The 17,907-nt window shown below is 38.5% G+C and overlaps 1 protein-coding gene across 8 annotated transcripts in view; it reads right to left on the minus strand.

The window, feature by feature from the left end:
• Nucleotides 1-17,907, minus strand: part of ZNF462 (zinc finger protein 462) — a 153,177-nt gene that overhangs the window by 61,532 nt on the left and 73,738 nt on the right. For all 8 annotated transcript variants that reach the window (XM_064379270.1, XM_064379265.1, XM_064379236.1 and 5 more), the window contains exon 7: nucleotides 13,923-14,114. In XM_064379270.1, the coding sequence (XP_064235340.1) occupies nucleotides 13,923-14,114 (192 nt within the window). The remainder of the gene's footprint in view (nucleotides 1-13,922; nucleotides 14,115-17,907) is intronic.

The following is a 17,907-nucleotide window of genomic DNA, read 5'->3' on the forward strand; positions in this document are numbered from 1 at the left end:
GGCAGAACATTGAGTCTAGCAGTTTACAAAAAGAAAGAGTGAGTGGGGAAAAAGTAGAAGTTGGGATTATTGGTTTCTTCACTTCCAAGAGATTTGGAAGATAAGATTGCAGAAGGTCATATCCAAGAAATGGTTTTAATATTTCAAACACAGAGCACTTTTCTGGGGCTCGTAGGTATAACCTTTTTAGGATTTGCCAGGGGAAAAACAGTGCATCTAAGAACCGAGGCTTAGGGAAGCAGTGACACAGTAAACAGAATTTGGAGTCGGGGAGATGTGCCCCCTAACCCCAACTCTGCTGGATTTAACTATGACCTGGGGCACACCACTTAACTTGCTTAAGCCTATTTTCCTCCTTCCTAAACAGCAAGGAGCTGGTCATGGAAGTTCCTATCTCTTGGGACTGTTGTATGGCTGAAATCAAATGAGACAATGTTTATAAAGTACTCAATCAGTAGAAACGCAAGCGATAGTTACCATTAATTTAAAATGATTATCAATTAATGTCAGTAATAATCATAGTTATGAAGTCCAACACTGGAACTCATCAATGCATCCCTCTAGCCCATTAAGCTATCAAATGCTAAGGAATTTCTTATGTGGGTAGTTTCAACTAAACCCTGAAGTTCCAATAAGTTTGTATCAACAAGGCTCCAGATTAAGCACCACCTTCCAAACATTGAATTGTTTTAGGCTCCCAAGAAAGCTCATGATGTAAAGAAACTTCATTTAGTTTCTGAGGCTAGATGTGACATTTTTTCCTTTATTACTTAAAAAAACCCATTCTACGATTGATTAAAAATGATCATAAATTGATAACAAATTTGCTTCTACTATACTGCTTTAATAATAGTTACTATTTCTACAGTAATTTAGAATATGAAAATACTTCCATTGCATTATCTCATTTGATCCTTGAAATAATCCCATAAAGCAGGCATCATTTTGCATATTAGAAACTCCAAGTCTCAGAGAGGGTAAATGGTTTAAGGACGTGCGTGTGTGATATGGAGCTAGACAGGACCTCTGCCTAAGGCTGCACATTTCATTAACAACAACGTGAATGGTACACTTCCTGGACTTGAGCCTGCAGCAACTTTCAAGCCAAAGCTCAAACTCAGGGTTCCAACATCTCCAGTGTGATCTGTACACTATTAAGTAAAGATGATCTATACGGAGAATTGGTTTCAAAAAGATCATTTATCCCTAAGTTTCACTACCTCCAGTAGGGTGAAAACTATCCCTCCTGGCATTTGCTCAATCAAAATGAATCCAGCGATACACCGCAAGAGTCACGCTTGATGCCAGTACAGCAGCACGACTCCAAAATTCCACTGGAAAAAAAAAAACTGTTATGACTTGAGGAAGATGTTCCATGGAACATTTGGATGCTTCCCCCGAGTGAGAGTGCCGGATTGGGGCCGCGGCAAGCAAGAAGACCTGGGGTGGAACTTGGACAGGCTTGTGGTGTCCTCAAATGTTGCAGATCCGTTGCTGTCAACAACCTTCCTTCCCTTTTTGGATACAGGAAGCCCAGGGGCACAGTGAGAGCTGCTCCACCTGGACTGGAGCTGTGCGGCTGGGCTGCTCTCAGTGCTTTCGTAACAGTGGCTGTATATGGCCAGTCCCAGTAGAGTCACCTCTTTTCATTGGGATTATTGTCATTAATATAAAAACAACCACCAGTGTGTGCAGCATAGTCTAGTTTTCAAAGCTTCTTTCTAATCCTATGTTTTACCTTTCCCTCAATTTAGAAAAAGATAATAAATACATCTTAAACCTACACTTGCACAGAATTACTTCTCTGACCTGAAGTTCTCATTAAACATAGGAAGTAGAAGTACCCTCAAGAGGTGGCAGACAGGAAGGAAGGTAATCTTTTTGGCTGCTTGGAAAGAAGGAATTCATTTCTTCATTTGCAGAAAGTTGAAAGGGCTATGGAGTTGCCATTGGAGCGGGAGGAAGGCAGAAGTCAGTTAACTCAAGGAGGGGAGAATGATCAGTGAAAACAGTTATCTATTTACTTAACATTCTCTCCTAGGCATGCTGTGATTTAGAAAATATCCCCAAAATTAGAAGAGGAAGGACAGTGAAAAGTACTATAAACCTTTTTGTTAAGTTATAGGGGTAGAGGCACATCATAATGAAGTTATTCAAAAAGCAACTAAAAAGCTTTCATTTTAAAAGAGAAAAAGCAAATCTTTCAAATCTTTTAAGCCTTGAACTTAATTTTTTAAAGAGTTGTTGTTTTCCAGATTTCCGTTATGGAGATAACATAGCTAAGATGAAAAAGTATACTGTAACCATATGAGCAAAAATGATCTTATTTTATTGTTAATAATAACAACATATAGAATTTATCAATGTTAATGTGCTATCAGGGAATTGCACTTACACTTCACTGTCTGCCTGTGGTTTAGTTATCACAATTATTATGTTTCTTCTTACAGACATGTTGATGGCATTATTCTTGCTTGCATGCAAGGTAGATGTGAATTTCCTCATCTTTCCTCTCTCTATTCCTAATTAAAAACTTACCCATGGGCAAAATTTTAAAATACTATAAAATCAGAGTAACAATAAAATCACAACTCACAAGTACAATAATTTGTGATTGCCACAGCTACTAACTATACAGCCGCTCATTCCATTTAGTTTGGGACAAGTAAGATAGACTGCAGCTATTCCCAACTTCTAGCACCTTGGTTGTGGCTCTATTCCTGTCTTTTTCACTTAAGAATAATATATTGAAATACTTAAGTGTAAACTGACATTACACAGGGATAAGTCTGAATCAGCTCCAATTTTATTTTGAAAAGTAAATTGGATTTGTGACTAACAAACATCTCCTGGAAAACAGATAGAAAAAGATGGAGGTTAGAATCAGAAATAGTGGCTAACAGCAGAGGAAGAGCAAGAGGGAAGGTTATTCAGGGTTGGAGTCTGGCAGGTTAGAAACCGGAGGACGAGCGGGTGAGAGAAACCAGGATGCTGGAGAACGGCTAACCCTCAGGTCAGGTCTAGGTTGGATGGGGAAGGAGACTACATGCAGTGGTCAGAGTAAGGGCAAATCTGACGTGCTGGAGACGGAGCTGTTATGGCGATTTTGGTCACAGGTGGGCAGGTTGAGGACAGTCAGAAATGAGGTAAATCTCCCTGGCTGAGGTGACCGAAGTATCTGTTGAGTTATTATCATTGAATCTAGTCTACTCTTAATTCTAGAACATGAAGGTTACATTTGGAGTAGAAAGAAAGGCTGTGAGCTGGACACTGAGTTCATGGAGGAAGACAAAAGAATACTCCAAAAGAGAGGAAGAAAATAAGCACGAAGCAGGCATTTGAAAAGGGATCATTACACAAAGGAAGAAGAAGTACTCTCAAGAGGTGGCACAAGGCAAGGAAGGTAGCCACTTGTCTTCTTGGCTGCTTGGAAAAAAGGGAATTTGTTGCTTCACTTGCAGAAACTTGAAAGGGTTATGGTGTTGCCATTTGGGGTGGCAGGAAGGGAGACATTAGTTAACTCAAGGAGCGGGGAAAGATCAGTGAAAAGTGCTGCAACATGGGACGGCACATTTTGCTATACACACAGCCAGACTGCACTGGCTTTTTCCAGATTCTCAGGATTTTTCACACATAAATTGTTCTCCTGGCTTTCCTTGTGCATGATTGCTTTTGCTGTCCTAATTCAAAACAATTTAAGAAATATTTACTGAATGGCCTACCCAGTGCTAGGGCTCTAGAAATGAGTAAGAAATGGTCCCTGACTTTGGAGAGCACACAAGCTGGAGAGAGAGGTAAGGTAGCTAATAATTATGAGAATATTTGGCAAGTCCAGGAATGGAAATAAATGCAAAGGTCAGAAGCTACACAACATACTTTGTATTTATCCCTTCACAAAATCTTTTTTTTTTTTTACTAACTAGAATAACCAGCTTACACAAAATCTTATTTCTAGCTCATTACTCTGAACAGTCTAGATAGTCTGTAATCTTGATTTTTGTCTTTTAAGAATCGTTTACCAATACTGTAAATGTATTAAGTCTCAAGTAAGTAGTGGGGAAAGAGACTCTACTTAAGTAATTTTTGAGGAGGTGAGTGAGAGTTCAAATAAAATTAATAAATTTTTGATTGGCAAAATCTCAAAGTCCTGTAATTCTGAGAATCCCACCTTAACTATAATATATATGTATATATAATTTATTATATATAAAAATGTATTTGAAACCTTTAAGTAATCAATAGTTATTATTTGAAAAGGAATTATTTTTGTTTTGAGATATAAACCCTTATAAGTCATATGGAGACAGAACCTATCAAGTGAGAGCAAAAACATATGAAAGAAAAATAGCTTGTGTAGTACGGTTCCAGTTTTGTAAAAAAAATAGCAAAAAACTAAATGACATCTGATGTTTGTATATTCATGGAACAAATATCTAGATGATTTCAACAAACTGTTAATATAGATTATTCCAGGTAGGGAGAGGCTGCCATGATGGGTGACCCTTAGATTTTGTTATGTATTGCCATTAGTTTTGTAATCATAAGGTAAAAATTCTATGCAGCCATCTTAAAAGAAGATGACTACTACCCATAACTAATTTCATTGCACATTCCTTCTTGGAGACCTATTGATGCTAGCTGAATGCACCTACATATCAAATGTACCCTGGAACTTCCAGAGAGGAAGGAACCTTGCTGCCAGTCTTCCCCATTCAGTCTGTTTCTTAACAAATCTGGAGTCCTCTTCCCAGTATTAAGCACCCCTGTCGTCTGGCTCTACCTCTCCTTACCTCACCAATTACCCTCCCACTAACTTTGCCACACATCCTTTGGTGCAGCCACACTGGTTCTTTGCAGTCCCAGGATCCTTTCTCCTGTATGTCTGCTCATGTCTGATACTCCTCCCTTCTGGCCTCCTTCCACCCACCTGCACACATCCACTTACCCTTCAAGGCCCAGGTGAGTCTCACCTCTTCCATGAAGCCCTACATAACTCAATTCCTTCTCATATCCACAGCTACAGCCTTTCAAATCCAGACACACAATTTCTCACTTTATTCTGTTCAGGACTTTTAATATTATCTGTACATCTGTTAATTTAAGCTCCAAATATTAGTAAGTAATAAACACTTGTCTTTCATTTCCTTTAGAAGATTCCAGAGCCCACAGACATATAAGCAGCCAAGGCTTCACCACTCTGGATCATTTCTTGGGTATGTGTTTTTCCTATTAGACTTTACTGAAGCACAAAGTTCAAGGGCACAGGCTTTGGAATCAAGACAAACCTGTGAATGAAACTCAGCTCCACCATGTACATGCTTTGTGACGTTTGACTCACCATTTCACTTCTCGTGGCCCTGGCTTCCTTCTCTATCAAATGAGATTAATCAATTATACCTCCAATTCATTAGACATATTAGATGACAAATTTATGGCAATTGGTAGAATTCTTAAAAATATTTATTATTTTTCATGACTTGGGAATTGAACAAAGAGACATGCAGAACCCTTATGTAAACCAGAACAGATGACTTTCAAACTGACCAAGGGGAAAAAAATAACTAGCAGTGCTAAAAATCAACACACAGATTAAGAGTTTAGAAGGTCCTGCATCTCTCCATGTGGCCATCACAGCAGCTCTGGTGGAGGACTCACAGGGCATCAAAATAAAAGATGACATAAGGGGAGTGACTTGTGCGAGTCATCTAAGAATGTTTTGTGTCCCCATGGAAGCTGAAGAACCGAGCCCTGGAATGACTTCTCCACAAGCAGTATGCTGGGAAATGAAACTTTAGCTGGGCCCTACATTCTCGGCCAAACACTTCCTCTGGGTTGAACTTGACAACTTGGAAACTGCTTGCAAAGTGGGAGAGCCCCAGTGATAGGGACATAGCCTTTCCCAGGCATAAAAAGAAAGGAACCGAATCCAGCAGTGAGCAAGCGGATTCTCCCACCTGCACACTTGCCTCTCATGTCACTTTGGCCACTGGTTATGTCACCATTTTTGTTTAATCACCACCACTGGGATTTTTCTGTTGGTTGTTATTTACCGTTAATAAAACATGTTAACAAAAACACATGTACATCATTTGGATATGTTTTCCTGGGACATACAACCAAAATGTATATAATTTATTTCTTCAAAAAATAATTATAGCTACAAAGTTATTTCTGGCATCTTCTCACACCCATACTAATTTATTTTTATTTTTATGTTTTTGTAGAGATGGGGTCTTGCTATATTGCCCAGGCTGGTATTGAACTCCTGGCCTCAAGAGATCCTCCTGTCTCAGCCTCCCAAAGTGCTGAGATTATATAGGCATGAGCCACAAGACCTGGATCTGGACTCTTCACACTTTAAAAAAAAATTCTTTTTTACATACCCATCTTTTCTGAGTACATACTCTCGGCTCTAGCAAGGCTAACGCAGGATTTCTACCTCTGAATCATGGCTTACTCTTGTGACTTCTCCCAAACCTAATACCCTTCCTTCTGCCTGTGTAAAATCCTCTCACACAGAACAGAAGGAGAAGAGAGCCCTAGGAGTCATAAGAAGTCTCAAGACAGTTTGAGGGATTTTTATCTCAAGTACAATTGGGCTAAAATACTAGCTTCAGCTCCAGGGACAGAAAATTTGAGGTGGGCAATGAGAAAGACAAGGAAAATCTCTTTCTTTTAAAAAATATCTGAAATTAGTTGTTTTAGATGATTCAGCTAATGACTGACTGTATTTTTCTGCCAAAGAATAAAGTAGATTTCTTCTCTTTTAGATACTTTCCACAAATGAGGACTGGAAGACTTGAGGTAATCTCCAAGCAGTTCACCCAGAGATGTCAAAGTCAGATGTGGAATTATGAAGCAAACTCCAGTGTTACTGGGAACTAGCTCTAAATAAGTATAGTAGTATATGGTTATACTTCTGATGAACAATGTTTTTGTTGGCATGGGAAGAGGGAGATGGGTTAGTTGACTAAGTTCCCAGGACATGGAAAGCCTACACTTAAAATGTTTTCATCCTTGGCACAAAGGATGATATTAGCCACAAAACTATGGCTAATTCAAAAAGTCACAGAAATCCCAGGCAGGTTGGTTTCTTGGGAAGTCTCTATCACATGACCTTTGAGTTCAGAGTGGTGACAATTTTCGGGTGTTGCTCTTTGCCACTAATGTAGAGTCTTAACAGTTTAATCCTTATAGATTTCCAGGTAATAATAGAAGATTCAGTATCTTCAATGCCACTTCGCTCCACTGAAGTTGCAGTCCTCTAAGTCTTTATAGTAGAAATATAGTTAAGTATTAAAATAAACTTTAGGCCACATTTTGATGTAGAAATTCTGATCTCAAAAAGAGAAGGTTAGTTAGTAGTATCTGGTCGGATAATTTTGAGACCAGCAGAACCTGTTAAAAATTATAGTCAAGCCATTAAAATTATGCCTTACATCACATGTGCTATAAACAATGTAAATTTTTGTACTTTACAATTAATTATTCACTTGGGAGTCTCTATTTCAGGATTATCATTTTTAAAGAAACCACCTCGTTTTTTTCTTTCAATCTGATTGCAATTGGAACCTGTGTGGAAGAACTGATGCCCTAGCTAGTTAATAACTGGATCCTCTTAAAGGTTGAATTTTATGTCTGACCTATTTAGAGATCTGAAAAGCTTCTCTTCAAAAATAAAGCATCTCAGATTTTAATTTCTAGGTGTCAAGCATTGCTGCAGCCAGGGTTAAATGAGCTGATAGTTCGGAGCTAGACTCAACATAATTCTTAGAGAAGATTTTCCTTTTAAGCTTAAATGTAATTCATGCACTAACATTTTTAAAGTTCTATTTAATACCTTACATTTCAAATATGAATTAAATAATATATTTAGGTCAAGTTACATTTTAAGTGACATCTAGGAATATTCCATATGTTAAATATAAAGGCTTAGAATGCCATTTATTAAAGACTGGATTAATCTCATGAGTCTTGCTGTAATTATACCCCCAATCATCGCATGTATGGCATGAGTTAGTGAAGTATGATTCATGGGCCTTCCCTTTGTTTTTGTACATAAAGTTTTATTGGAACACAGCCATGTCGTTTGTTCACATATTGTCTATGTCTACTTTCATGTTAGAACGGCAGAGTTAAGTAGTTGTGACATAGACTATATGACCTATTGTGCTCAAAATATTTTCTGTCTAACCCTTTTTATAGAAAAAAATTGACAATAAGCCGGCACAGAAAGACAAATACTGTACATTCTTACTTCATATGTGGAAGCCAGAAAAGTTGCTTCCTAGAAGTAGCAAGTAAAATAGTGGTTACCAGAGACTGGGAAGGGCTTTAGGGTGGTTAATAGATACAAAATTACAGCTGGATAGGAGAAGCAAGTTCTAGAGTTTTACAGCATCATAAGATGACTAGAATAAACAACAACTGATTGTATACTAACAGCTAAAAGAGCAGATTTTGAGTGTTCCCAACACAAAGAAATGATAAATGTTTGAGGTCATGGAAATGCTAATGACCCTAATTTAATCATTGCACATCGTATGCATATATTAAATTATCACACTGTATGCCACAAATATGTATAATTATTATGTGTCAATTTGAATTATTTTTAAAGGAAAAAGTTTGCCAACCTCTAATATTTAGAAAAACTGAGTCTCACAAAATGAGTCTCTTCTACCAATATATTGTTTTAAAAGTCTGATGGGAAAAGTTTTCAGGTAGAATAGAAAGTTCTACTCATTGCTAAGTTTGGTGGTTCAGTTTATTGCTATATCGTCTTTCAATCTGAATTTAACTGCAACCCAACACTGTATATTGACAGAGACACAGAGAACAAATTAGCCTACTCTAAGATCAATGATTGTGTGCACTTGCTCCAAGAAGCAACTCTGCTAACAGGTGACCATACTAGAAATGTTTATCTCTCCAGCTCCATCATACTTTCTGTAGCCTTCTGAGGGACTGAAGGGCTTATACCCTGTCTCAACCTTGAGCTTCCCACCCTATACAGAAGGTCTCATCATGCAGGGAACCATGACAGCATGTAAAATGCTCTTTGTCAAGGAAGATCTTTTCATTTTGGCAGAATAACTGTGTCAGAGAGTTTATGTTAGAGCATTCCCTAAGGTTTCATCTTCAGATTGTTTGTCTTTTGACCTGCCTCTCAAGTGGAAGTGAAATAAACTCATCCTGTGTAATTTGGTTAGCGGAGTTAAGATGTGTTTGAGGACACAGTACAATAAACAGAACTGAAAACTGTGATGCCTCCAAGACACCATTGGTCCATCAAAAGAATAAGTATTTAATAAATGCCTACCTAACTGTCCATATTGGAAAATTAGGGGACAGAAAAAAATAGCATATCTACAAGTATAAATAGAGCACCAGGAAGATGAGTGATAGAAGAGTAATCAGAGTACAGGTTGGGGCCAATAAAAATCAACCCTTAAAGGAAGTGAAAGTCATGGACTTGTAGAGAGAAGCAGACAGGGAAGAAATCCCTCTAACTTCCCAGCAGAGCTTACTGAAAGTGAGAAGGACAAAGGAAGACAACAGATGCTTAGGGTAGTAAGTAGAGAGATAGTAGGAATGTCAGTATCTGCTAGTGAAGCCACTGCGCAGTGGAGAAAGCATGACTAAATGGTGAACTTTGGATGCGATGCTGAGGACTTTGATATAGACAATAAGTACATGTGGTTCCTTGATAAGAAATGTCTTGATAAAAAGTTTGTCAAATATTATTCTAGAGTTTAGAACAGAAAACCCGATTGAGATATATATATATATATATATATATATAAAAATCAGTGCAGAAGGAAATTGCAAAGCTCCTTGCAACATTTTCCTATTAAATCATGATATCACAGACTTCTCTTTTGGGTGGACTCTATCAAGTTTTGTATTATAAATGGAGGGGTATCACAACCAAGTGTGCTTTGTGTTTTCTCTGGGTGGCTAACTAAGGCATGGGCCAAAAAAACAAAAAAACACTATGTTGCCATCATTCACCTTATTCATTTTGCACCTGGTCTGATTTTTGTTTTAGTCCTAAACGCATCATAGTAGCTATTTTCTAAAGCAGGCAATTCCATGGCATAAGTGCACAGACAGAAAAAACAAAATAACTTATTAGTCCAGGAGAAACTAGAGGGAGGAAAAAGATGGAATGTCACCACTGGCTTGCTTTCTTATAAAACATATAGTTGAATGTTAAGTTACATAGCCATTGCCCATGTACTGTGTAGGTTCTCAGACCTAAAAGAAATCTCATAGCTAAACTATGCTGTCCTAGTTTCTTTGTTATTTTATAGCTGTATGTGTATGTGTATTTTTCTGTACTGAAAGCAGAGACTTGGAAACCGCCTGATAAAAGCCAGTCCTGTGTTGTATATGGCAGAAGGAACACAGTAAACACAAACACAGCAGAGCATTTCCCTTTGTTGACAACCTTATTGTCTCCCCTTAATGCATTGTTTAGAATAGTAATTACGTGTCATTTCCCATTATCTTATACACAAAACCAATACCATACAGCCGTTGCTTTTCTTTCCAACAACTGATCATCATGAATATATAGAGGATTTGTGTGCTGGTGAAACATGTCAAGACTGACAGCTCAGAGCCCAAGAGCATGGTTGAAGCAAAGAACAGGTATGTGGCCAAGCAGCTAGAGTGAAATCTCCCCTCTACCTTCTCATTTTTGCTTTCTCTCCTTTCCTCCCTTAAAGTGCTTCCCTCTGGGTTGGGAGGGAAAACAGCTTAGAAAGAATATCTCTTGTTCAGGCTGTTTCCCTCTGCCAGAGAAGACTGGCTCACTCTCAAGACGGCAAGAATTTGACCACTGCAAAAAGCAGTGAGCATGTCAACTTGTTTTATTCACATCCTCACTAGGGAATCAGAAAGCCAAAGATACAATGGTGATTTCCCTGGTTTTATGGATCTTGACTCCCCCCAGGCCTGCAACACATTTTTGGTTGGTGTGTTCACATTGTCCTGGCATCTGCAGTGTGGGAAACCTTAACTGAGAGCCAATAGCCCCACAGCTTCTCTCTATTAAAATGTGCAATTGGATTTCACATGTGTGTTTCAAACACCATTCAAGGAATAATTTACAGGCTACTATCTAGCCCCACAGCTGCTTTTCCATCCTGTAGACTTAGCTGTTTCTAGGAATCTACCATCCGGCTCCTTAGCAAATAGTCTCCTAGTCTGGGGCTGCTCAGCCATTCTTGGCCATGGAAAACTATACAAAATGTATAGTAAGGATTCAAGAAAATACCTACTGAATGAACAAACTATTAACTATTCTTTCCACAGAATTATTCATTCATGTGAATTGCCTTCTTTTTATCCCACCTTCGAATCGGCTTTTGTGTCATCAAATTAAACTAATCACTGCTGATCCATTGATATAGGTTATTTATATACATTAAAAACAGTACAGGACCAATCACTTCTGTGTAGGCCTCACTAAATAGTTACCACCCAGAGCTTTCAGTTACTATGTTGTTTCTTAAGAAGAAAAATAAGAATCAGTTTTATATATTGCAGATTATTTCTCTGTGGCCAAACAAAAACAGGCTGTGTTATACAGAAGACTACTCAATATCACTTTGTCATATTTCTGTGACACCCACTACTCCCCACAGTCCATCATCAAAGAATCTAAAATCACTCCACAAATAGGTTAGGCCTGAGGCTTAGGGTGGTGATTAGCTCAAATGTAAGCATTAATAACATCATCTGAACAGTTGATTTTAAGTTGTTGGCAGGCCAGAAAAATACTATACTCATTTCTGATTCTTCCGTGTATACTACAGCCCTTGGCAGAGAGTACAGGCTCAAGAATTAATTGAAATCAACTCTTCTTAGTCTATGCAGAGGATGATGATCCACGCAGTGGGTGGGTTTAAAGGAATCCCTTGACCTCTGAGACTCACCCTTAAAGGGAGAAAGACAAAGGGAAAAGAAGGTATGACTTTGAGAAAAATGTCCCAGCAAAAGCCTTTGCTAGCAATGGCACTGAGATGAATCCATTTCATCCAAGCAGCTCCAAGAATGTAGCTTCCATGTCAGATGAAAACAATTAATTAAAAATCACATTAATAAAGATCTTACAATTTGGGTCAAATTAGATTTTGCCCTTTTGGATGCAATCTATCAACCTTTCCTGGTGAATAGAATATCCCAGGTGGAAAGGGGACATTTTCTTTACCCTTCCACAGGTACTCTCACCCAGCCCTAGATGCATGACTCTAAATTTTCCCAGAAGAAAAAACAAACACCATAGGCTTCCTTCCACATTTTAAACTACTACACAGTAGCTAAGGAGATTGTGTAGTCAGTTCATTACAAGTTGTGGCCATCATAACAAGCCTTCTTTGTTAAACAGAAGTCCTTTAAGGCAGGCATACCAGTAAGAAGCTATGGTGTTGAACACTATAAATGATTTGCAAAGGAAAGTCCATCAAGTTTCAAAAATTTTTTAAAAAGCAGCTTTTCATCTTAGGACTTACCATTTCATTTCCTCCTACAGGTGTCTGCTCACAGACCTCATGAATAAAGATTACTCATTTATTGTTTTGATAATCTGAGAATTAGACCATGTTGACAAGCTGGGTTGTCAGATCATCAGGTTATCTGAAGAGTGTATTGTTTTAAACACACGCATTAAAAATCACCAAAATTCCTACTTGTTATAAATGATCCCAAAGTCCACAATTGCCAACAAAGGATAAAAAGTACAAAAACAAAATGACCATTTATTAAATACCTACTATGTGTCTCTCAGATGCTGTACAAGGTATTTTACAAGTGTGTACCTTTTCTCATTAATCTCTGAAGATAATTGGTTGAGGTAGATATCACTATCCAGTTTTAAGATGGGTACAAGAAGCTTGCCCAGGGAAACATGTCCACCATTGAGAGAAGTGAGATTCAAATCCAGGCTTTTGTTCTGCTTTCTTTCCAGTCCACTAAGCTCCTCCCAAGAATTAACAGTAGACCTTGGGAGACAGTCATTCCTTGACCTGGGAAGTACTTAAGCTGATGGTGGCCAACTGGCTATCGCAGAAGGGATTCAAGAATTAGAAGGGGCTGGAAGAGAGCAGCTCTACCTCGAAGAACCTGCAGACTTCCTCCACTTCTCTCCTAAGTAGCTGATTCTGCAATCAACTGAGGTGAGCTGAGAAATCAAAACATGTCTGCTTCTGGGTCTTATAAAAACAATAAACTATCCCTTTGCTTACTATGCCATATCTGCAGACCCCAAGGTGTGGAGTCTCACTTTCTCTCCCTTATGGCTTTGGCCACATTGCTAGCGAGGAGACCCTCTCCATGGCTTCCTATATTTCTTCTCAAACTCTAAAACTAAACAGTAAAACTCTCCTCCCAACTCATGCCTCCTTAGCATCCTTTAGCTGTAAGAAATCTCTATGTCACCCCTAAGGTATCACGTAGCTCAGTCAGACATATTTCCCCACTCATTCACCCTTTGCATTTCTACTCTGAATTCTGTCATTAATGTACATATGTGTCACCCCAAATGCTTCACAGCACATCTTTTTTAGAACAGGACAGGATATAAGTAAAAACGAACAAAGAAATCGGCCTGGTACTCCATTCGCTTTCTTGCTTGAAACCACAGTGGAACGATCCAACTCGACAGGCTCTTTCCACCAGCAACGCTCCGACGAGCACTGATGGCCATTTTCATCATGGCGTCACACAGATGCTCAACAAGTTCATTTCCCCTTCCCACTCCAATTTCTACACCCTTTCAACCTTTTCACATTTCTTCCCTCACTTGAACCATCATATTTTCACATAAGATTTTCCTCTAAAAAGAATGATTGGCAATGAATCCCAGCCCACCTCAACCCTGAGTGGTTAATTCCAGCTTGGAAGCCCCTTTTTACCATTGGAGTCTTCCACTTCTTCGGCCGGGGTAGGCTTTTGGGAGGAGTGGTGGGCGTGTGAGGAGAGGAGACTGACGATCCGTGGCCTGGGGAGGGTCAGGGCTTTTCCGTGGACTTTGAGGGAGTGTTCCTTCAGCTGGCTGATTGTCATGGTGGAGAATGAGCACCAAGAACACTTGTAGGCATGCTCACCTGGAAGAGGATGGAGACAAGAAATAGAACAGGAAAAAGGGGGGAGAAGGGTTTAAGGTCAGGGTGGAAACAAGATAACACAGTTAATCATTCTCAAGAAGCACTTCTCAAGCTTCATGTTCTATGAACAAACCCTCTTTAACCAACGACCTGCCCATTCCCACAACCACAATGCTCCTTTGGAGTTGAAACTCTTCCATGAACTCCAGAATTTAGTGAACTGGCCCTTTTTCATTTTGGGCTCTACTTACAGGCATGAAGCTATAAACTGATTCCCCAATAGGAGGTGAAACCCAACTGCCTTTGAAACCTCCTTCAGAAAAATTTCCAATCCCTCTTCCTCCCTCTCTACACTAGAAATGACCATGTCAGGTTTCATTCAAGATTGCCTTTTTGTTAGTTACAGAAAATAATATACTTAATTCTTATTCCAAAGATCTATTAATGGCTTTTTAAGCACAAAGTCATTCAGTGCAAGCTCTGTTGTGCTATTCTATTCTATACTTCCTTGCTAACTATACATGTTCTTATCCCACATATATACATTTTTGGACCAGTTCACAAACCTCAGCATAGACCTCCATTACCCTAGCTGGCCAATAGCACAGAAATGGGTAAAAATAAGTCATAATTCATTTCCCTAAGGAAGAGAGCTGTTATCTGTAAACATGGAGGTTTAGGGGGTACTGTGTGTGTGTGTGTGTGTGTGTGTGTGTGTGTGTGTGTGTGTGTATCTCCAATATTCTTCAATAAGAGTGCCTCTCAGTAATAATAAGCACTATTTTTTAAATTAATTTTATGCCACTGAAATATAACACAGATCACCATGAACAAATTAAGTTAGAGTGTGATTTACCTTCACCATATGTTACCTTTTAAATTAATTACATTTTAAGAACTAAGAGTGTGAAGCGGGCATGCTTAAATTGTTGGACATACATACACTGGTAAGATCAATTCAGAAAGCCATTTTGCTTTTAAGAACAATATACTTAGAAATGCTCTGTTTCTTCTGGTTGCGGTGGCGCACGCCTGTAATCCCAGCAGCACTTTAGAAGGCCAAGGTGGGCGGATCACCTGAGCTCTGGAGTTCGAGACCAGCCTGACCAACATGGAGAAACCTTGTCTCTACTAAAAATATAAAATTAGCTGAGCGTGGTGGCACATGCCTGTAATCCCAGCTACTCGGGAGGCTGAGGCAAGACAATCACTTGAACCCGGGAGGCCAAGGTTGCGGTCAGCTGAGACCACACCACTTGCAATCCAGCCTGGGCAACAAGAGTCAAACTCCATCTCAAAAAAAAAAAAAAGAAAAAAGAAATAAGAAATGCTCATGTTTTCCAACCCAGTAATTCCACTTCCAAGGGTAATAAAAAGATATCCTTTAATAAATATAAATCTTTACTTAGAAATATACATCATTTATGCTTGAAAAATTTATTAAATAACCTAAACTTATAACCATAAGAAACAAGTAAATCTGGGCATATCCTATTGATAATTTATTTTATTCAATTAAAATAAATTCTTGGAGTTTATAATAACATAAAAAATAAAAGCAAATAGGCTAAATATACATATTCAATTATATTAGAATTACAACTGTTAAAAATAATTACAGAGAAAATGACTGAAAGGAAATATATGAAATGTTAACAAGAGTGGTGTTTAGATAACAAGATTATGAATGACAGAATTTCTTTTATTTCCAAATTTTCTCTAATGAATATGCATTTTTAAAATTAATTTTTAAGGTGACATTTAAAAATCAGAGAAGAAGAGAAAACAGAATCACAAAGTTTAGATAACAAGATTATGAATGGCTATTTCTTCTTTCATTTCCAAATTTTCTCTAATGAACATGTATTTTTAAAATCAATTTTTAAGGTGATATTTAAAAATCAGAGAAGAAAGAAGAGAAAACAGAATCATAACATTTTGTGGACAGTGAAAATGAACAGAGCTGTGGTCTGAGGATTAAACATAAGAAAAACAGATATTGGAAGATAATTCTTTGTCCTGCTTTTAACCAAGATTATTACTTTTCTGCCAACATGAAAATTACTAAATGGGTTCACATGTGAAGTGACCATAGCATCCAAGTTTTGTAATTAAGTGTTCCTCTCACCACTCATGACCCTCAGAGCTTGCATTTCCAAAGAAGTCTTGAAGAAAACCACAGAAAAACTTGAATTCCCCAACATCACAAAGCACAAGGCAGGGCAGAAGTTCAAAAAAGTCAGAGGACCCAACCAGGAACACCAGTCAGTTATATCTTTAGGAGTGAGATGACAACGCTGAGCATGCTGTTTACCAATATATACACAACATTGTATAGAATACTACTGCTCTCTTTATTCTAATTTTTCATTTTTTTAAAAAAATGGAAGCTTGGTTGTGTGAACCTTGCTGGTGGCGTGAACCTTGCTGGTGGCTGTGAGTTGCACGACCTGAGAGAGAATTCAAATCCTGATGTTTGAGTTAGCATATGTTACCTTTCCGCCTTTGAAATAAAATAATCCATCTAGAACAGACAAGATGAGTCAAGAGTCTTTCACAAAATGTACTGGCTTTTTTTCCAAGCCACGCTGCACTTAGTGGCTCAAAGCCATGTCATGGAGGCCAAGGTTCCAAGGTATGTCAAGAGCTGGATTACATTGCTCCCAATCTCTCTTACTGGATGCTCTCTTCTTGCCAGCCAGTGAGCATAGGGAGGCCAGTTTGCTGGGTCAGCTCCAAAAGCAAACACTTTAGCTTAATACGTTGGCATCAGTGTGCTGTCTCTGATGCTCTCTTAAAGTCTTTCCCACAGGCCAAATCATCTCCCAGCTCTTGCTAGTAAAAGTGCGTTTGACAAGGCTAAGGCCTATGGGCAAAACTCACCAGGATAGTGTCCCAGCTGGATAATTTACAATATACACAAGTTAGAAAGAGAGATTTGAACCCTGAAGCCACTCATACCATGGACTTTAGTAGAAATTTCTCAGAGACAGAAAAATATGAAAAGATAGAGAAAAAGTCCCTATAGCTAACTTCCCTGTCCCATCCCTGACTCCTAGTGGAGCCTGGGGCAGCTGGGAGCCCTGGGTAATGTTACTGCATTAAGTCAGTTCGACAAAATCCAAGACTCAGAAGATAGTGAAGAGACATGGTCCTGTTTACACAGAGTATGAGGAGCTGGCAATAGTGAAGGACCTAGGTTCTGAGTGGTTCTTACAACACTGTTCAAAGTGTTGCCAAGGGTTACACAATGCTTCCCCTTTAGGAGTATTGTAGGACTAAAGAAGATGCACATAACATGCCTAGTGCAGAGCCTGGTGGATAAGGAATGTTCATGATGCATTGGATGTCAACAACAGTGGTCTTCATGTAACATTATAGATGACGGACCGTAGTTCTTCTTTCATTTCCAAATTTTTTCTAATGAATAATGAGATGAAACTACAAAATCATAGAGACCAGTACAGCTCCTGGACACTCACGACCCAAAGTCAGTTTCTATCTTATGTACGGAAATGTATCTAAGGGTATCTCTTGAAAAATCTCACACATCTTGAGTTCCCTTTGTCCTTTGTAACTTCTTAAGATGATAACTTTATTTTAGTTGGGAAGTCTTTTTAGTAGATATAACAATTCTTGGCAATTGCATCAGAAAGTTGAGGCAATTTAGAAATTTCTGTAAAAATCACGAACAGTCTAATTCTAACCTGTTAGTGGCACAAACAGACAAACCACGACTTGGGTGACATAGGCTTTGTATTATTTTGGACTTAGGTGATTTTGTTTAACTTTT

This window comes from Aotus nancymaae, unplaced genomic scaffold (assembly GCF_030222135.1).
Source record: "Aotus nancymaae isolate 86718 unplaced genomic scaffold, 86718_ANA_hifiasm-v0.15.2.pri h1tg000003l, whole genome shotgun sequence".
NCBI classification, from domain to species: domain Eukaryota; kingdom Metazoa; phylum Chordata; class Mammalia; order Primates; family Aotidae; genus Aotus; species Aotus nancymaae.